The sequence below is a fragment of the Octodon degus genome, unplaced genomic scaffold, assembly GCF_000260255.1.
Source record: "Octodon degus isolate 3935 unplaced genomic scaffold, OctDeg1.0 scaffold00010, whole genome shotgun sequence".
NCBI lineage: Eukaryota > Metazoa > Chordata > Mammalia > Rodentia > Octodontidae > Octodon > Octodon degus.
Genome location: NW_004524586.1, coordinates 17,874,871 through 17,896,916, shown reverse-complemented (window position 1 = coordinate 17,896,916; position 22,046 = coordinate 17,874,871). Strand labels below are relative to the sequence as shown.

The following is a 22,046-nucleotide window of genomic DNA, read 5'->3' as shown; positions in this document are numbered from 1 at the left end:
CATTTCTTTTCAAAACAATTGATAAATGTGCTATCGCATACATATGCTTGAAATTCTAAATAATGTTCTTTAAGAAAATAGATGCAGTGGTAAGAAAAGGGCCTAAGGTTCTCAGGAGGCTCCGTCTTCCTTACGCTCCGAGGAGAAGCAGAGCGCAGCAGACACTGAGCTGCTGCTGACGCAAATGCACATATAAGCAAAGCCTACAGGCAGCGAGCCACTCATTCCCAGTCAGCCAGCGGCCCGTACCAAGTGATTTCTTTGCCGGTTCCTTCTGAATCACTATTACCATTACATATCTGGGTCATGATCTAAAAATGAGTCCTTTTCCTCTGCGAGAAGATGGGAAAGGAAAAAGACCAGGCAATTCATCTCTGAGAAGTATCATTTTTGTGACCTGGAGGCTTGATTCTGCCCACAGAAAGAGGTAGGATCAGTGTAGCTGGGATAAAAAAAGACACTCCAGAAGGTACCTTGATTTCAGGAGTAGTGGTGCAGGCCAGTAATCGTGGCACTCAGGGAGCTGAGGCAGGAGGACGGCCTCAAGTATGAGGCCAGCCTGGACTGCATAATAAGTAAAAGGCCAGCCTAAACTATGTATATAGTAAAACTCCATCTCAAAGAACCAAAAACCAAAACACAACAAAAAAACTGAACAAAAATCCCCCCCCCCCAAAACCAAAAGACACCTTGACTATATAAAAGCACCAACAGAGTGGAAAGAAGCTTAAGTGTACAATTGAAAGCATTTCTTAAAAGAGACATTTGTAAGAAATACAAGTTAAGATACTCTTCTCACTTACCTTTTAAAAAGAAGCCCAGTTTAGGGACATGAGCTTCTAGGAAATGCTGTAAATTATACGTTTCTGCCCCCTACCCTACTGACTGTAGGGGTGTTTTAGGAAATTTAAGTCATAATGTAAGTCCCATGTGTCACTGAGGGGAGATGTGACAGTGCACAACAGGACACGGATCCAGCAGCTGTGTGCCAGGGTGGCTGCAATCCAGCCTGCCAGGACAGAGAGCTAGTCCTGGAGATCACTTTTGCACACTCTTTGAGATTCTGCCCCATCTGAGCCCAGAATAGCATGTGATTTTACCAACATTCCATGTTCTCTTTGTAGTGCAGATTTTATTTACCCTATATATGCTTTTTAAGTGTAAAAACATGAGGTGTGAGGAAGCCAAATATTTAAATAGTTAATTAGCTAACAGAAACTTCTGTTAGTTATTAAAAGCTCTCCAAATGAACACCTTACAACATAGTCTGTTAGGTCAGAATATCACTTACTTGTTCACAGGCCAGAAAGACTACAATGTCACCCTTCTCACCAGAATGGTGAATTTCAAAGATAAGGCGTAAAATAGACTCAAAAGAATCCTTTTGAGCCTCACTAAGGTACACAACCTCCACAGGGTGTTTATTTTTCACTTCTATGAGAGGCACGTTTCCATAATAAGAACTGAGTTTGCTGATGAGAAGAGGTGAAGAGTTAATTATGAGCTTCAGTTCTGGTCTTGCCAGTAAAACATCTTTAAGAAGTCCAAGTAACACATCTGTTGCAATGCTTCTTTCGTGAATATCATCTAAGATGATGACCCCGTAGCTACCCAAAAAAGGATTGGACATCATTTCTCTTTGCAACATATCATCAGTACAGTACCTATAAAGAAGAAATATTAAAGTTATTCTTATGAACAAATCATGCATAGAACTTCCTAATAACAAAAATACCTTTCTCAGTGATTTGAAAGCTTCAAGGCCAAAATTCTTTTAAACTGATAGAATCTACAGATCTATAGCACAGAAAAATACAAACAAAATTCATACCTAATTTGTACATGTTCATGGACTCATAGAATCACTGCAGAACCCCTGGTTAAAGATCTCTGTCTAAATCCTTACTACATAACAAGAGCCACCTTTACTATTTGTCTGAACTTCATAAACAAAATTACTACCATAAAACATCCTTGCCAAGTGAGTAGTTTTCCCTCTCCTTTGTCAGTGGAAGAACTGAATAACAGCACACACTTCCTGAGGAAAGGACCCAGGTCTGGAACCTTGGTCCGGGCTCATAGGCCAACTACCTACTGCAAGGACTTTAGCACCTGTACTGCATGGTGGGAGGCCATATCACCAAAATATCCACATCAGTAAGTGTGAGACATCACCCAAGTAATGACCAAAAGGAAGAATCTAAAAAGTTACCATCGACTTGAGGGCAGTATGCAACTTGGTAAACATGTCTAAAATGGGAAAGGATTAATATTGTAATGATCATAAGGGATTTTTCCAGTTTGGGGGATCATTATTAATAAAATAGCCTCGTAATATTTATAACTGGTTGGATGATAACACTATGTGTTACAATGAAGACTGTGAAATTCATATTACTTTGTTAAGTGAAATTCTGTAACACTTGTAATTTTTTGTTTTAATTCTAATTTGTACTGTCTTTAAAAATAAAAAGATAATAAAAATTCCCACCTATCACCATAGTCATTTAGCACCATGCAAGTATCTTTCTATTCTTTATCCTTACATATGGCAGCTCTAAATCTAATCCTTACAAAGGCCTAATTGCAAGGTTGGCCTTGATTGGTATTTGGAAACTCAGATTTGAGGATCTCACTCTTCCTTTCCTGAACTGGTAGACTGACTCATAGTAACTGGACTGTGCAAACAACATGGTTTATGTTGAGCATGCACGTTTTGCTATCTGGAAATTTGGAAGGCTCTAGGCAGAGACAGGGTGCTTATGTTACCAGCCCCCAGTCAAAACCAAGGTACTGAGACTCTAGTGAGAGTTGTCCTGTAAGGACATCATTTCACATACATTGTCAAACTCACTGGCGGGGAAATTTAACAAATTCTGTGTGACTCCACTAGAAGAGTACTTACGGCAGCTTGTGCCTGTTTTCCTCTGAACTTTACCCTATCTACTATTTCCCTTTGCAGGTCTTGCTTTGTATCCTTTTACTGCAGTAAATCGTAGCTGTTTAGTATATTTTGAATACTATGAATCCTCTTGGAAAATTATTGAACTTGTGAGTGGTCTTAGGGACCTATAAAAAAGCTGTTCAAGGATGAAAGAAAAGAATAGGGGGGAAAAACTCAACTTTTTTTCTTTTTTTAGTTCCTAATGTCTATCAGGCATTGTGCTGATGTGTGTATGTATGGAAGTTTTTTCATTTTTTTATGACTTGTTCTTTTTATTTTACTTATTTTTTAAATTTTATTGAGAAGCAAGTAGCAATAGGACAGTTTCAAAACTGATTAAGACAGTTTCAATAATTAATACATTATACATTGTTATCTTCTTAGTGGTTATCCATAGTACAAGATGCAGACATGATATTCTGTCCAAACACTATTAGTACAAATCTTTCTTCTTATTAAATTAAGCGAAAATAGCTGTATAAATATCCTAACTATTCTGCATATACAGATACAAAATGGTCCTTCTTTTATATCCCATTTTTTTTTTGTTTAGTCCTGTCAGAAATGGGTATTACATTGGCATCTAAATACTATAGGTGCGTAAATTGAGCAAAACAATCCAACACAGTCCAGCAGTCCACAATACTAGTGGGTTATCCACAGAAGTTGTTTTTTTTTCCCATAATTTTATTGATAAACAAATAGTAATGAGAGATTCAAATCAAATTGGTAGGACAGTTTCAATAATTCACACATTGCATACATTCTTCCTAGTGGTTAACTGCTGTACAAGATGCGGATTTGATATACTATTTACAAACATCATTAGAACAAATCCCACTATTCATTAAGAGAATGTAACCATATATCTATCCTAACCACTTTAGATACAAAATGGACATTCATCTGTATCCCCTTTTTTTGTTAAGTTCCGTTATTTGAATATTATAGGTGTGTAAACTCAGCAAAATATTCTAAAAGAGTCCAGTAGCCCACAATAGTATTGGGTCTTCTGCTTGACTGGCAATGTCAGAAAGTGTTGACCTGAGTCCCCTACAGCTCAACATAACAGCATGGCTTTACTTCTTATATTTCGTTTTTATACTTTCTGCTGGATGGTTGAGACAGGTAAAGCAGGACCTATGCAACAGGAGTTGTAGCTTTTGGGTCTGATAAGGTCAGTGAAATCCCCTCAGGATTTATCCTGAGATCCTGTACCTCAGATTGTAGATGCTTTGTCAGTGTCAGCCATGTGGATGAGTCATGGCCATTGCTTGGCCAGTGTGCTCTCTGTGAAAGCCTGAGAGATTGTTTTCTCTCCATGGGACTCTCCTTAGGCACACTCTATTTCATTGATCACTTTCCTCTTTGGCCCCATAATCTCCTTGATCAGAAAATTTGGGACACTACTGAGTTACATGACATTACAGTACAGGTTCTCATATGTCCTGAGTCTTAACTGACCTTGGAAGGCTAGGGCCAAAATATTGGCTTTCCTTGCAGCCCTCCTTTTTCTCTAATTTTGGTCTGCAAACTTAGGTGGTTAACCATCCAGAAGACTAGCTTATTGTTATTACCATACAACTTAGGCTGTTAGGCTTAACCAAGTTTTTTCATTTAAACATCAGAATACATCATCGAGGTAGGTATTGCCACCTCATAAATGAGGAAACCTGGAGTTCAGAAAGATTAAATATTCTGCCAACAGTCATAAAGCCAAAGATAGAGTTAAGACCTAAACTTGAACATTGCTTGGCATTGTGGTACACATCTGAATGCCAGAACTTGCAAGGCTGAAGCAGGAGAATCACTGCAAGTTTGAATCCAGCCTAGGCTACCTAGTAGGTTCAAGGCCAACCTGAACTACATAGTGAGGCCCTGTCTCAAAAACAAACAAATCAAACTTTAATACATCTGATATCACTGTCAAATTAGAGATTGCTTCCTCAGCCTCCTTGATTTTGGTGGTAAGTTTCCTGCTCTTCCCTTTTTTTTTTTTATGAGATCAAAGCATTTGCTCTGTCTTTTTTATAGATGTTCTCATCTGTGTCTTTATCAATGAGAAGTAACAAATTGTTGATCATATGTATTTTAAACTTCAGAAATATCTTTACTACTATAGTATATGTTATGCAAGATGCAAGCAGAGAGATGATGCACCCCAAACCTAGCTTTCAAATCATATTTTGCTAAGGTTATCAAGTATAAACAATAATATATTACTACTGTCTCATCTCAAAATAGCTGTTGTAATAGACACTATTGCTTTTTCATTTTTAATTTTTTAAAAAATCATTTATTTATTTGGTACAGAGTCTCACTACATAGCTCAGACTTGTAGTGATCCTCCTCTCTCAGCCTTCCCAGCACTGGGATTACAGGTGTGTGCCACCATGCCCAGTTTTTGGGCTGGCATGGCGCACTTGGGATTCTCAGGGTTGGCACAGCATGCAGTACTGAGGATCAAACCCATGTCATTGTGCTTGCCAGGCAGGCGCTAGGGTGCCAAAGTATCTCGCTGGCCCCCTACACTATTTCTTTTTCTTTCTTTCTTTTTTTTTCTCTCTCGCTCTCTTTTTTGTATTTTAAGGAAGTGTCTACAGGGTGTTCAGGGTCTCACTACTAGATCAGACTCTTAAGTGATCCTCGTGTTTACAGCCTCCCAAGAGCTGGGATTACAGGCATATGCCACCATGCCCTGTCTCAACTGCCATCTCAGCACGCCCATGGGGCTGGCACGACAGGCCTGGGGATTGAAACTCCAGCCCCTGCACCTCCTTGCAGGTGCTTTAATCCACTAAGCTATTTGGTCGGCCCCCTACACTATTTCTTTAATGTTAGAAATTCAACATTAGAAATTCAATCTACACTATTTCTTTAATGTTAGAAATTCAACTCCTGGCAGGGGCCGGGGGTTCAATCCCCAGGCCTGCCATGCCAGTCCCGCCCCCAGGCCATGCTGAGATGGTAATTAAACTGGGCATGGTGGCATGCACCTGTAATCCCAGCTCTTGGGAGACTGTAAACAGATGGATCACTACGAGTCTGATCTAGTAGTGAGACCCTGAACACCCTGTATACCCTTCCCTAAAATATAAAAATAAAAAAGAAATTCAATCTGTTCCTTTCTTTTTCTAGCAAAAACTCAGCTAAACAACTGAACATGTAGCAAGCAATACTTACCACATGTAGTCATTTCATATAGTCTATTTTAAATACACAGAATTGAGGTATCTGCTGTTTCAAAAAAGGCCAGGAAAAGCCTTAAATAACTGAACAGTTATGTATAGCCAGGCCCCCCATTCTATCAAGAAGCAACAAGAGACATAAATACATCTTTATTAAGTGCCTATTAATGTGCCTGATAAGCTAGATATTAAAAGGTTATAAAAAATTCATAATGAGTATAGAATATTACCTACAATAATCAATAACCGACCTTATTTCCTCTGATTTAAATAGCTATTCAATCTGAGTTTATGCAAAATTACAGTTGTATACTTGTGCAGGAAAATGAATCCATCCCTAATCATAAAAATACAATCACAAATTAAATTATAATAATAACTACCACCTACACACACTATGCCTCAGTTGCATATATCCACTCATTTAGTTCTTACTATGCTACTTGGAGCAGATGCATTAATCATCCAATTTCACAGATGCCTCCTTCAGAGCACAGAATTTCAGGAGGAAAATAAGGCACTATTTTTGTTAACCACAGTGGGTTTTACAATCATTTTAACTTCCTTCCTGAGAGTCAACCCTCTGCACAACAATGCAGCAGATGTCTGTTGACTGATTCAGCAAAGATGTCATGGTAGAAAACAAAGTCCAGTTTTCAGGAACAGACTCATAAAGCGAGGACATAAAAAGAGGGGATAAGGCAGCCTAGCGGTGGCGGAGAAACAGACCCTGCAGTGGCTGAAGCAGATGCTTGTCTCCATCGGTCATCAGAGGTGCCTGTGCACTGCAGCCTCACTGCTCCTTCTCTTCAGAATTGAACTTGGCCCGTCACATTGCAACCTTTTGGCTAAGATCAGGTGTAGAACTAAACTTGGATTGAGGATCCCATTGTAAAACAACTCCACGAGGCCAAGTCCAATGCATAGATATTTAAATATTTATTATCCTAACCTACTCTACAACATTGTTATATTTCCCTACAATTATTTACCTCTGTGGCTTTCAATCAATCAACCAACCAACCAACCCATCAATCAATCAATCAAATGTGTATCTGATTCCATATTAAGCTAAAACTGTTAGTTTTAAAAACGACTATATTCAAGAGCCTTTTCTAAAAGATTTCCAAAGTCTAAATGGCATGAAAGATACAAAAAGACATACACTGGCTTTAGAACTTAGTTATCCATCATTTAATTTAAACCCGGTTGATCTGAAAGGCCACTTTAGAAAACCAAAAAAAATAACTGGGCATTGTGGTGCAAGCCTGTGATTCCAGCACTCTGAGAGACTGAAGCAGCAGGATCACAAAGCCAAACCTAGTCTAGGCAACTTAGTGATCTGGGGAGACTCTATTTCAAAATAATAGTAGAAAAAGAAACAATGGGGCAGGAGAGATAGCTCAGCGGACTAAGCGTCTGCTTAGGCAAGTGCAGGGACAGGAGTTTGATCCCCCCCCAACATGCCACATTGGCCCCGCCCCCAGACACACTGAGCCAGCCACCAAGTGTGGGTGTGGTGGTGCACCTGTAATCCCAGCACTGCAGAGGCTGAAAACAAAAGGATCACTGGGAGTCTGACTTGCTAAAAAAAGAAAGAAAGAAACAATGGGCTGAAATGTAGCTCTATGTGAAAGCCCTGGGTTTAATCCTGAGTATAATCAATCAACACATTCAGTGAAAAGAAATATAAAAAAGTGTATCTGCTAAATTTAGGGATCCTTTTTCCTTTCAGAGTTGAGACCTCTGTTCTGTTTAAGTCTTCAAGTAGTTGAGTTCTTAAGAAGCAGGAAGATCTTTTACATTACTTTGTATTGTATCATAACAGGTAACATGAATATATAGTACTAACTCAGTGACCCAGGGACATCCTGGCTATATTACAAAGCTGTATTATTTTTGTCAAGAAGTTCAAGTGAATGCTCTTGGTCTAAAGATTCCCTATGGAGGTTTGTCACTAGCCCGAAGACAAATGTCTTCTATTTTTGAAAATAAGACATTTGGGGGAAAGCAGCTTAGCGCAAACCAAGTGAGTCCTACGGACATTCAACACTGTCAAGAGAGCCACACAGGAATCTGCAGCAGCTAGATGGAGCAGGGCAGTACTCCCTCCTCTATTATCAAGTTCACTGAACATCCTTCAGGGGACAATCAAACAAGGCAATAGGGGTGCTAGCGTGTAGAAAGCCATGCCTGTGTCATTATTCTGAAACAAATCTTTCCATATTTTATGCCATAGCACACTGGCATTCTACACAGATAGGTTATAAATATGCAGATACGCTGATCCTTAGACCAGTATGTGCTGACCTACTTAGCTCCTGGAGGGTAGGCAGCACCGGGGTCAGCTGAGCTTGTGGGAGGTCACCTCTGGCTGTGGCAGCTTCAACCACTTTCTTGAGATGGACAAACACTAGTACTGCCTATTTATTATAATACTGCTGGATATGCACTGCCTCAGGAAAGTGACTTTCCAAATTTTTCTACTTCCTGTCTTTTTTCTTCTTTGTATCAAGCCCTTGGAAGCCCTGGTTCAAAGGAAATGAAGCTAAAACACAAAAAAAGATACACTGCAACTTGTGGTAGACTCCAAGAAGGCTCTGTGGAACTCACCTAAATCAAAAGCACAGGGGCTTGTGTGTTAGCTCAGTTGTTTAAAGCACTTGCTTGGCAAACCCAGTCAGGCACAAGGGACCACGGTTCAATCCCCAGTTCCACATGCTGCATCAGAGCCGCCCTTAAGGCAGCCTGAACCAGCAAAAAATAAAATAAAATAAAATAAAATAAAATAAAATAAAATAAAATAAAAAATAAAATAAAATAAATAAAATAAAATAAAAATTAAAAAAAAAATAAAAAAAATAAATAAATGAAAACCACAGTAGGAAGAATACCGATCTAAACAGCCATGATGGAAATTGATGGCAAATCTCACGGAAGCCCCGTAGAAATTTTCTAGTTCACTCATCCACATGGCTGACACTGACAAAGCATCTACAATCTGAGGTACAGGATCTCAGGATAAATCCTGAGGGGATTTCACTGATCTTATCAGATCCAAAAGTTACAACTTTTGTTGCATAGGTCTTGCTTTATCTTGGTCTTAACCAACCAGCAGAAAATTTCAAAAACGAAGTATAAGAAGTAAAGCCATAGTGTTAGGTTGAGCTGTAGGGGACTCAGGTCAACAATTTCTGACACTGCCAGTCAAGCGGAAGACCCAATACTATTATGGACTACTGGACTCTTTTAGAATATTTTGTTGAGTTAACACACCTATAATATTCAAATGACAAAACTAAACAAAAAAAGGGGATACAGATGAATGTCCATTTTGTATCTGTGTATTCAAAATGGTTAGGATAGATATATAGTTACATTCTCTTAATGAATACAGGGATTTGTTCTAATGGTGTTTTTAAATAGGATATCATGTCTGCATCTTGTACAGCAAATAACCACTAGGAAGAGAGTATGCAATGTATTATTGGAACTGTCCTAGCAATTTGATTTGAAACTGTCTCATTGCTATTTGTTTCTCAATAAAATTATGGAAAAAATTTTTTTAAAAAAGTAAAAGATGAAAAAATTTTTTTTTCCAGTTCATATTTTGAAGGGTCCAGGAATCCTTCCTGGTGTGGGCAACTTTTACACTGAGTCTTCAAGAGATTAAGAGGAACTGGGCAAGCCCAGACGAGGCCTAGCAAACACAAGTAATGGCAGGCATAAAGGCACAGAAGTATGGTGACATGGAAGAACATGAAGAACATGAACATGAAGAACTACACCTGTCCATATGGCTTGCACACGGGCAATGATGTGGACCTATTTACCAGGACAACATTGAAAATCTTCAGGGCCAACCAATTTGAAATTTTTCTGAAGAATTACAGGGATTCATACATGAAGTTTAGAAAAGGGATCTCTGAGGATGTCCATGTGGGAAAAAAACTATTATGTGACACACCAGTTATCATTACCCCACAGATGCTTTTCATCAGAAGGCAACCCCTTTTAGGATTGCAGAACCCAAGCAAAGAGTCACGGGGGACAACTGAAGCCTCCAAAAACCAACCTCAGAATTGTTTCACTTGTACAGCAGTTTTCAAAAGGGATCATATAGCCAACTTCATGACCAATGTTAACATCCATTTCATCTGCTACCCGCAGGGCGAGCTGGACTGCAGTCTGCTTGTGGACCTGTGTGCATATCACACCGCCATGCTGGTAGTGGATGGAGAGGCAATATTCAGCACACCACTGAGGGACCTTGAATGGAGAAAAACAACACAGGATCAGCTCCACGATGAAAAACAAACAAGTGAAAAATACCAAGGGGCAGTTCTTACAGCAGGGTTCAGTTCATAAATTTCTTTTTCTGTTACTTATGGACTATATTATATTATGTCATATTTAGTAAATATCCTAACAATCTGTATTATGCACTGTCATTACTCGAAATAAAGTTAAGAATATATAGGTGTTAGCAGGGAAACTGAACTGTGTGGAAGTCTGACTCTGAGATGCAAAGTCAGATATAAATAAAGAAATAAATAGAAAAAGATGTTTGTAACTTATGCTGTTTTGAAAAGATTAATATATTTACACATTATTATTTTCTTTCAGATAATAAAAAAGCTACATCATGAGTATAGCCTCTCATTGGTATCAGCAATTATGCTATAAATAATGCAAATATTAAATAGCATTTAAATGAAAATAGTGCCTCAAAATTAAAACAATTGCATTTAAATTTAAATCATAACAAGCATCCAGATAAGTCTACTTAACATTTACCTGGTAACTGCACAATAAAAGATATAGCAGTCTGGTAATTTATTTTCAGTGAGATAGTGAACCAACTTATCTAGATTTATAAAGTCAATTCCTAAGCAAGGTTGTTCTTGAGCCAGTTTATTTTAAAATTCCCTTTATATGTTATGCTGTAGTACAAGTGCCTGCCTGGCAAGCTCAAAGTCCTGAGTTTGATCCTCAGTACCAAAAAATAAAATAAAATAAGTTATGGATTGACTGGTTTTTATCATGTTCATCTGTGCAGGAGTTATTACAGTAGAAAGTACTGAATTCACTGTATGCTACAAATGTAAGGTAGTTGATAAATTATGCTTTGTTATATGCATAAGAAAATTGGTTAACGTATTTTTAAAGAGATCCAAGGTATTAAAAAATTATAACAATTTTAATTTATCTTCATTTGGGCTACTTACTGAAATTATCATAAAGTTCTTAGATTCTAATCTTCACTCTAATTTTTTTTACTTTATTTTATGTTTTTAAAGAGAGCACAAGTTAGAATTAAAACAGAAAAATTTACAAGTGATTCAGAATTTCACTTAACAAAGCAATATGCATTTCACTAATCTGAAAGTATAGGTAATTCCCAAGCAAATCACTGCTGTATGTCTATTTGCAAGGATTAAGTCTAAATGCACTTCTTTACTTTCAAGATAGGTGTCAGCCTTGTCAACTGGTTGAAAATGATGACTATATCTCAAAACCTACTTAGTTCTACGAAGGAAAATTTAAGATGCTACACTCAGGAAATCTGGAATCAAGGCAAGAGCCAGGCAATAACAGAGTTCCTAAGGGACTCAAGTCAGGTGTCTCAGGCCTGGTTTGCCACTGATTTGCTCCACGTAAACCACAATTTCCCTGAGCTTTAGTTTTCTTACCTATTAAATGAATGGACTGCACAGATAAGAACTATACCTCAAGTTTGAGCTCTCTGGTATTTTCTCCACAATACCTGCTGACACCTCTGGCTATCAGACCCCAGTGTACTTCCTGACCACAACAGGTAGAACATGTTCTGTGGTTGCCTGTTAGTCCTCAGAGGTACCCCCATTCCTTTTTTCTTTTTTTTTGTATTTTAGGGAAGGGTCTACAGGGTGTGCAGGGCCCCATTCCTATTAGACTAGGAGCTCACAGAGAGCATCTGTCTTGGTCACCAAATATCTCAGTGCTCTTTAAAATTTGTTAGATAAACAAATCACCTTTTTATATTTCACAGAAATATTTAAACGTTCCATGGCTCTGTACTATGTATCTTTTTTTTTTTTTTTTTTTTTCGGGAATTGAACTCAGATCCTTACATTTGCCAGTCAAGTGCAGACCCGACCGAGCCAGATCCTGGGTAATGCTCAATGTCATGGGAGAACCAATGCAATTACTTCATTTTGTTTTTACTTCCTTCTTTATTTTTTTTTTTTTTTTGGCGGAAAGGGGGATTGAACTCAGGCCCTTGTGCTTGCCAGGCAAGCGTTTATTCCACTGACCCATCTCCCAGGCCCCTATACTATATATTTTGAATTGTTTCATAATCACCAACTTAAGTGGGGATTCACATAAAACTGTCTCACTCATTCCCTAACAAGTAATTTTCTTATTCTCGCCTAATCTTTATGTTTAAGCTGATTTCCTTCATCTTAGTCTCCACAAGCTAGGATCCCTAGCCAAGACCTCAAAGAATATGCACATGAAAAGCTGAATTAAAACCGCTTTTCGAATCTTTGTCCACTGGACCATGAGGTCCTTGAGATGCACATATGCGGTGTTTCTAGTATTTAAAAGATCACCTGAAAAATAGTAGAGATAATAAACATTTGGATGGATAAGTAAATGATGAGGACATCGGAATAACGAAAACGAAGTAAGAAACTGGGCATGATGGCACACGTCTGTAATCCCAGCACTCCAGAGGCTGAGGCAGGAAAATTGCCGAAGACCAGCCTGGGCTACATAATGAGTGACAGGCCAGTTTAGACTACATAGTGAGACCTGGTCTCAAAAAGAGAAAAACACTGCAAGAAAGGACAGAAAAGCTTAGATATAGGACTAAGCATGGAAGAGAAAAAATGAAACTGAACTTCATTTATTGCAAAGGAAGAATAAGCAGTACCTACTAACAGGTTAATCATGCGTAGGACAAAACCCAAATATTCTGACTTCTGGTTAAAAATACTAGGACAATGGCATAATGAACAAGAATAGAAAATTAGAGAGTAAAATGAACATATGATGCTACAGAACAGCATTACATTTTTTGAGGGAAGTGAGGAGTTAGAGGGAAGAGAGATAATGTTTGGGAGAATCAGGAAGAGGGGGACTGCTCAGGTCCCCTGATTAAGTGAAGAAGGGAGGATATCAAGTGTAGCCAGCCTGAGATCAACCGAAGAGCAGGCCAGATACTGAGAAAGGAGTCAGAGCTAGAGGCAGTCATGGCAATCCCACGTTTCAGAGCTGAGAGAAATCTCCAGAGATCATGTAAGCCAACTCCCTCATTCTACATATGGGGGAAGGGATGGGTTGGGGATTGAAGCCAGGACTACTTGACCAATGAGCCACATCCCCAGTTCTTTCTCAGGACCTTGGGCTTGCCAGGTAGGTGCTTATGCCACTGAGCTGTCTCCTTAAACCCATACGGGGAAACAGAGATGTTAACAGTATTCCATGTCAGATGAAACAGCCAGGGGAATACTGAATCCATATATAGTTTGCTAAATGTGAGGATGTTTACACAGTGTTCAAGTTCATAGCCAAGCAGAAATCACACCTAATTAGAGAATGCAGGGTTTTGTTTTTTTTTTTCTTGAAAGTACACTTAATTGTGGATCTGCCTCCATAAGACACGTTTTCCCTTTTGGTAATGAATATTCATGGACAAAATCATGGCATGTGATGCAAATCAAGAAGGAAGAAACACAGAACTATGTATCCAACGCATTAGAATTTTAACACTTCACTATGCCTGAGTCACTCTGAGCAAGCTAAGCTTATGAAGTTTGATTCCTAAGTATGAGCTTAAAAATGTTAAGATTCAGCAAAGGCTGGACATTTGACTTTTAATAGTTTCAAGGAACACTAAGAGGACATGTGTCCAATCTTGGATTCTTGACACAATCATAGTGCTGTACCTATTGCTGGTGTTAACTCTCCATGCCCTACTTCTGATTCTGCTCTGGGTAACCAGCTGGCAGCTTTTTCACTGTCCCAAGAGTATGTCACTCTTCTCACCGCTGAACTGCCTGTTAGAAAAAGGCCTGACTTCTCCTGTGCAGTTTCTCTCTGGAAAATGTTCCCTAACAGAAAGTTTTACACTGGGTCAACCATGAGTTTCCATGAGTTGGCCCCATGGAAACTAGGGAAAGGTAGACAGTTGTGCCTTTCTACCAATTACTTTAGCTGTCTCCAGAGAAACACAGGATTCTTGAGAGGACACTTAATTGTGGCTCTTAAATTGGATTCTGGCCCACTTTATGACTTAAATGGCACCGAGTATATGACAGAAGTTGTATAATATGGTGGAAAAACAGGAAATTTCTCTTTTAACAAATGAAAAAAAAATCAATAAACTCATTTACAAAGCAACTTACCTAGGAGTTTTTACAATGGACAAACCATAAACTTATATACTAGAAATTACTTACCAGCAATAGTCTAGAAACTTCCGCGCTGGAAATCAATACTTCAAATATTTTTATTCTAAATTCACTTAACAATTTTTCCTCATCTTCTCAGTCCACTGTCAGGCAGACACTTAGGCCACCGAGCTATCTCCCCAGCCCTTCCTCAGTCCATTGTCTAAAAAAATCAGACTCCCCAAAATAAAAGACCCAATCAAAAAATAGACAACTGAAATGACTACAAACTTCTCAGAAGTACAAATACTCAGTTAATACGACAGCAACATTCAACATCACTGGATAAGATATGTGATATACATGTACCAACTCCCCAGGAAGAATGTAATCATTATGTTCTGCAAACATATACTAATAAATAACAGAAATTGGAAAAAATAACCAGCTCTGGTTCAGAACCAACAGAGCAACAACAGCAAACATCATGTTCTGTCTATTTGCTGCTAGTTAGCTAGAGGAAAGCCATCCACATGAGTGATATTGGTGTAGAAATTTCTGCCCTTTCTATCTACTGTTAAAGACTGCTTTACCTTGTTTAATGGTGGGAGTATTAAATAAGACTAAAAGAAGTGAGGGGGAAAAAAAGGCCTTCATAAGATATCATAGTACTATCGTTCTGTTAAGCACATCCATCCTACTTTCAAAAGCTCCATCGCCTTACTTTAAAGCACTAGTTTATCCCATGAGGCCAGATTCCTCCTCTGCCTCCTTTTGCTTAGTGTCCCCAGGATTCCCAATCCTGCAGCTAGTGTCAAGGTCCCAACTGCTATTCACTTGTATTTCTGTACCAGGGCCACAGCATTCACAAGGTGAAAGGAACCCTAAGGATCACCAATTCACCCAAATGTATAAATCCATTCAACAAGATCCTTGCAAACACCTCTGCCTAAGCATGCTCCTAAACTTCTCAATCCACATTGTTCTATCAATGTGAACTAATATGTCACAACACTTTCCAGAGGAGTGGGGCCCCTTCTGAATTAAATACCACATATTCCTGGGTATCTGAGTTCACACATATATTGGCTTTGGGTCAATACACACGAAATCTACTTGGGCAAATTTACGCAGTCAATAAGGTAAGGCGTTGTATGCCAGGGATGGTGAACCTTTTTAAATTGAGTGCGCAAACTGCAACCCAAAATCCACTTATTTATCACTAAGTGCCAATATTGTAATTCAACCTGAATATTGACTTATGGTTTAGAAAAAACAATTCACACATTTACATCTTTTGTCTTAAAAACAAATAAATAAGGGGCCCAGAGATGGCTCAGTGGAATAAGCACTTCCCTGGCAAGCGCAAGGGCCTGAGTTCAATCCCTGGTTCCAACAAAAAAACAAAAACAAAAACAAAAACAAATAAGTGTGACAAAAGTTGTCACCATTCTTCTATGCCAAGAAGCTTTTTGCTTTTCCTTTTTCCCCTTCACCTCTTTTTTGGAAACATGGTCTCAATCTGTAGTCCAAGCTGGCCTTGAAATCACAAACTTTCCACCTCAGTCTCCAAAGTACTGGGCTTACAGAAATGTGTCACCATGCTGGGCACCAACATCTTTTTTTTATAAATTTTATTTATTTATTTATGTGTGTGTGTGTGTGTGTGTGTGTGTGTATTTATTTATTTGTGTGTGGCCAGCTCAGCCCACCAGGGGGCGGGGGCTGGCTGGCATGTGGTGCTGGGGGATTGAACCGTGGTCCCTGTGCTTTAGCCAAGCTTATTCTGAGTAGGTGCTTTAGACCACTGAGCCATCTCACCAGCCCTGGGCACCAACATCTTAAATGAAATCTTTGGAATTACATGCTCATTCACCTCATAGACCCACCCTCATGGAAAACTTCAGTGCAAAAGCTAGGGCAGAAATAAGCAAAACAGATTTAAAAAAATGTTTTACTTTCTTTTCAGGCTCTTTCATAAGCCTGTCCCAAAAATGCAATAGGAAAAACCTTTTTAAACAGATGAGAAACTGTCCTCTTTTTCCCTAGGGCAGATACAAAATAGCTTTCATAATATTTGCAGAGGAGAGATGGAATTTTTAGAATCTTTGGAAGGCTTGGTTCTAAAGACAGGCTTTTCTTTGAAAGGTTTAAAATTCTGAGGAACAAGAAAATAGTCTCAGAAAATTCTTTTTTCTTTTTCTTTCTTTTTCTTTTTTTTTTTTTTTTTAATAACCAAGTCAGGGGCCGGGGAGATGGCTTAGGGGTATAAGCGCTTCCCTGGCAGGCGCAAGGGCCTGAGTTCAATCCCCGGTTCTGCCAAAATAAATAAATAAATAACCAAGTCATTTCCAGCATTAAGAAAATAACCAATGAATAGACCTATTTTCTCAACTTCTAAGTACAATTTTGATTTCTCTGACCCTGAAGATACATACTGCCTTCCACTTAATGGAGAACAGATATGATTTGCTCAAATGATTAAGAAGTTAAAATGGTAAGAAAAACTATTAACTATAGTTAACATGTTGCAAAATACATGCTAATAATTTTTAAAGACCATAAATTCTAAAAGAAAACTCAGAGTATATGTTAAATTTTTAAAAACTTTTAATAAGGGTTAGCAATTGTGAAACTGTAAGTATTCCAAGATTGAAAAAGTAAAGATACGTAAATAATATGAGCCATGTTTTCCATAGGGATGGGAACTATAAATATGGAAACTAGAAAGGCTACAATGAACTCTGTAGTACTGAACTGGCATCAGAGACATCATATAAGAGACAGCCAGGCATGTCATTGAAAACAAGGAGAGATTGGAGTCATTTCAGATTAAAGGAGGTTTTATTTATTTATTTATTTGTAAGTGACAATGAAATACAATGTAACTTGATATTGGATTTTAGACTAATTTTTTTTTTTTTAAATAAAGGCCATATAGTACAAATTTCGGTTAAATGTGAACAGCAAGAAATTAGATAACAGTGCAATGTCAGCATTACATTTCTTATCTTGACCATTCTGTTGTAACTACAGACAGTTTTTTAGTACTCAATGAAGTATTCATAGGCAAAAGGCATCATGTCCCCAACTTATGCGTTAAAAGGTTTGAATAAGGGCCAGCCTGATAGCTCAGCAGACTAAAGCGCCTGCTTAGGCAGAGTGCAGTGGCTGGGTTCAATCCCCTGCATGCTGTGCTGGCCCCACCCAAACGAGATTGGGTGTAGTGCCGCATGCCTATAATCCTCATGTCTGGGAGGCTGAAAACAGAATCACTACAAGTCGGATCTGTGTAGTTAGACCCTGTAGACCCTGTACTAAATGCGTTAAAAAAAAAAAAAAAAGGTTTGAATAAAAATAAGTGTGTATATATGGCACAGGGAAGAGGAAGAGAAAAAATGATACATCAAATGTGGTAAAAAAATTTGTACATTTGAGGAACCTGGTTAAATAATATATGAAAATCTCTACTATTACTGTAACTTTTTTGTAAGTCTGAAATTACTGCAAAATAAAAACTTAATTTTCAAAACTTCTGTCATTTGTCCACAAAACCCAAGAAAATTATTCATTTAGCCCTTATCATTAGCTTCTTGTGGTAAGCTGCGATCAGTCAGTATAACAAAAGCTCATCAGAACAAATAATAAGTCCTAAGAAACTATTGATACTGGCAATTACAAAATAAATAAAAAACAGAGCCAGTAATTTTTTAGATTACATTTAAAACATGTAAGAAGCAGAGGTAACAAACAACTCAGCTATAGCAATACAGTAGAAGGCATTCTTTTTATCCCAATTTAGAAAGCAATGTGACATGAAATAGACAAATCAGAAAATCCCTCAGGGTCACAGTTCTATCATACAAAAAATGACTGGGCTCTATCAGACTATCTCTATGGTCTATTCTACTTCATATATGATAAGAACCTACAAGTTAAGAGTAAAACACAGATCTCATGTGAACCAAAATCTGAAGCTGAAATGCAATAACAAATTGGGTAGTAAGTATTCATTGACTATCTTAATTTTGGGCCTAAGGACACACCATCCCAAAATATAACTATAGGAGGCTAGAATACTCCACACCCAAAATAGGCCTCTGTAACATATTTATTCTTTTGAGAAATGTAGACACATGAGTAGCAAGAAAAAGACATAAAGGGAATTGACATCTATGTAGGATATCTCCATTTGTGAGGTGTCCCCCTCTCTGCCTTAGAAGAGGGAGATGACGCAATGGAGAAGGTGACTTAAGTCTCCTTAACAGATCGTACCTCTGTGGAAGGTGTTCTTCCTGGACATCTCATTCCAACTGAGGGTTCCTTATGATAGTCTTTATGTTGTTTCAGAGAATGATGGTATGTAAACCTGAAGTTTAAATGCTTTCTTCTAGATCTAAAGATTTACTTAGCTCTCCGGATCTCTCACGTATGCATGTGGTACACATATTAATGAACACCTGTCTGTTTTTCTCCTGGTAATCCATCTTTTGCTATAGAGAGCCTCAGTTAAGAACCATAAAGGACAAGAGAATATTATTTTTTCTCTCCTATATACTCTTTCCGGAAAAAAAAAAAATCCAAAAATTGGTAGTCATTAGACTGGGGAAGCGCCAGTGCTTTAAGTTCCTACACAGGCAAATCAGAGCCTAGTAGAACCAGTGTAAGGAAACTGGAGACTCCCAATTAGAAATGACCAGCTCTCCTCTAACTGAAGACTTTCTGCTCTGATCAAGTGCAGATACTGTGTCTCACTTCCAAATCTGCCTGTAAAAGCCTGAGGCCTGCAAATGGTTCAGCAGGACTCACTCTCCTGGTTCTGGGTGCCGTCTGATTTATAAATCCTATTTTTTTCCCCACCAGTGGAGACTGAACCCAGGGCCTTTGTATATACCAGTCTATTTTCATTATTTGTTTTGAGACAGAGTCTCACTAAATCCCTAAATTGCCCAGGCTGAGGTGGAACTTGCACTGCTCCTGCATCAGCTCTGCAAGAATTCTGGGATTATAGGCATGGGCCATCAATAGTTACAAATAAATCCTAAAATTTTCACATTATTAAGCTTATCTTTGAACAACCCTGATGCATTCTCTCATAATGTAGCCCAGACCTAGATCATATTTGGCCACTTAGTTTTTTTCTACCTGTCAGTAAAATAAGAATTTCCTGTACGTTTAAATTTTAGAGTTTACCTACTTTCACCAACAAGCCTTTCTGTACATTTTGACTACCAGAACATTGGACATATAACTATAGCAGTTAATTCCCAAATAACATCTACCACATTTTAAAAAATATAATATGCAAAATGAGATAATTTAAACAGATTATTTTAGGGTAGTTCAGTAGTATACTAAACATAATTAATTTCCATGTAAGTCTTAACTGTTATTCAACTATTGAGAACATTAATAAAATAAGTGACCTGATTTTTGCATCTGGATTGGTAATGTCTTTTTTGTTTTGTTTTGCTTTAGATACTGTTGTTATACAAGACAAGCATACTGTGGCATGAACTTCTTTAAGTAATAAGAAAATACTATGCACAAAGTAAATGATTTTTATAGTTATTACTCACCTGAGAACTCTTGCCACATTTAGCATCTCCTGAAACAATCACTATTTGATTTTGCAGTAGATTCTCCATAAAGGAGTATTTCTCCTTCCATACTGGAAGATCTTCTCTTTCTTTCAGAAGTTTATAATAACGTGACGAATATGGCAATCCATCAAAAGGGTTCAGTTCCAAATCCTCACAGGTCAGCACCCCTTCCGCATCACCATCGCTGGAATCAAGGGATTCAGGAAAATAGCGTTTTTCAGAGGAAGAGTTTGGACATTCCAATTCTTCTTCTTCCATCTTATCCAACAGTGAGGTTAGGCAGCTGACATTTCACAATCAAGTCTGTCCTGTCAATAACCCATTGCAGACAAGGTTTGGAAGGCTATATTCAGTGTCCCAACCTCTAAGGCCCAGTTGAAGATTCTGGCAGGCTGAAGGCCTCAATCCCGCCTCTGTTCCTCAATGCTGTGCTACCCACTCTGCTGGCTCACTTCAGCACTCTTCACACATTAGATGACTGCCAATGACCCATGCTAAAACAAAAACAGGGAAAAGAATATAAAAGTCAGGTACACGTACAAATTTTAAAGTACAGGCTTTCAAAACAAAAGCATGATATTTTTTCCTCTTAACTGGCTACTGTCATTTTTGTTGTTTGTTTAAATGACCAGATATAATTTAGGTTGGCTCTAGTAGGTTAGTTTGCTACAACTTTTTCCTGGGTGCTCTCTGCCTGACCTCTATCACAGGCCTCTGCATCCTGTTCACTGTGAATGGAAAGTGGGGGGAGGGGGAGGGTCACTGCAATTGTGAGACTAGTCAGTCACGTGATCACTTAATCCCACTACAAAAGAGATGCTTGGATTTATAAAAGGGAAAACTGAAGGGCTGATAAATTTCCCCTAACATTGGCTACCAGAAAGCCTCTTGTTATTCAGAAATATGGTAGATTTAAAAGGATTTTTAAAATTTTCCATTTTACTTTTGTTTCTGACATTTTAGGAAGTGAGGTAAGTGAATTTATCATTTCTTTCTAAGGTTATGCCTACCTTTTGCTAATAAGGAATCTCTACCATGTTCCTTGAGATTCCTGTATGCTGTACCCAACATGTCAGATCCAAGAGCTAATAAAGACAGCTTTTAATTAAAATAAAAATGAGAAATTACTTAAGAAAGGGTAAGATTTACAACTGTATCTTATTACCCACATGTCAGATAAGTGCTCTTTCCTCCTTCAATCACTAGTGATTAAAAAGGAAAAATGTTTAATCAGTATCAATGGAAAAAGCCCCTCACTCACTAACCATGTGGAAGTCCAACAAAAGCTGAGGTGAACAGAACAAACTGTGCTGTGTGTAGTGGCCCACGCCTGCAATTCCAGCTACTCAGGCGGCTGAGCAAGAAGATCACAAATTTAAGGCCAGCCTGGGCAATTCAGGCAGATCCTGTGGCAAAAACTAAAAGGCACTGGGGGATGTGGCTACCAGGATTGAACTCTTAGTAAAGAGAGGAGGAAGAATGGAAGGCAGGAAAAGAGAGGAAGTGGGGGTGGAAGGAAGGGAAAGAGAGAAAAAAGAGGGGAGGGAGGAAGTCAGTTCATGATGTCACAGCACTTAATTCACCTTCACTATTACAGTGCTCTGGATGGTCGGGAAGAGTGGGCTCAAGCGCTAGCCACTAATGGGTGAGGAAGGAAGGAAACAGCTCTCTGGAGTCTCCAGGGAAACTTCGAGTTACTCCCGAAGCATGTGTGGAGTGTCTTCTAGGGCTTACGTTAATAAACTAGGCAGGCATTAGACACACAGCTTTTTTAGTATTGTGAAAGGTAGAGGACTCAAATGTGTGATCCTCCCACCTCAGCCTTTATGCAGGGATTACAGACAGGTAACATCACACTCAGGGCACTAAGGAAAACTCACACATAATAAGCTAAAAGAGAGAGAAACAAACAGAAAGAGAGAGAGAGGGCCAG

At 38.4% G+C, this 22,046-nt stretch overlaps 1 protein-coding gene across 2 annotated transcripts in view; it reads right to left on the bottom strand.

Moving 5' to 3' along the window:
* Positions 1–22,046, bottom strand: part of Dhx32 (DEAH-box helicase 32 (putative)) — a 64,559-nt gene that overhangs the window by 21,913 nt on the left and 20,600 nt on the right. For both annotated transcript variants that reach the window (XM_023708891.1, XM_004625585.2), the window contains exons 2-4: positions 20,090–20,607; positions 10,208–10,401; positions 1,292–1,664 (exon numbers count right to left, since the gene is read on the bottom strand). In XM_023708891.1, coding sequence (XP_023564659.1) covers positions 1,292–1,664; positions 10,208–10,401; positions 20,090–20,371 — 849 coding nt within the window. In that variant the 5' untranslated portion in view covers positions 20,372–20,607. The remainder of the gene's footprint in view (positions 1–1,291; positions 1,665–10,207; positions 10,402–20,089; positions 20,608–22,046) is intronic.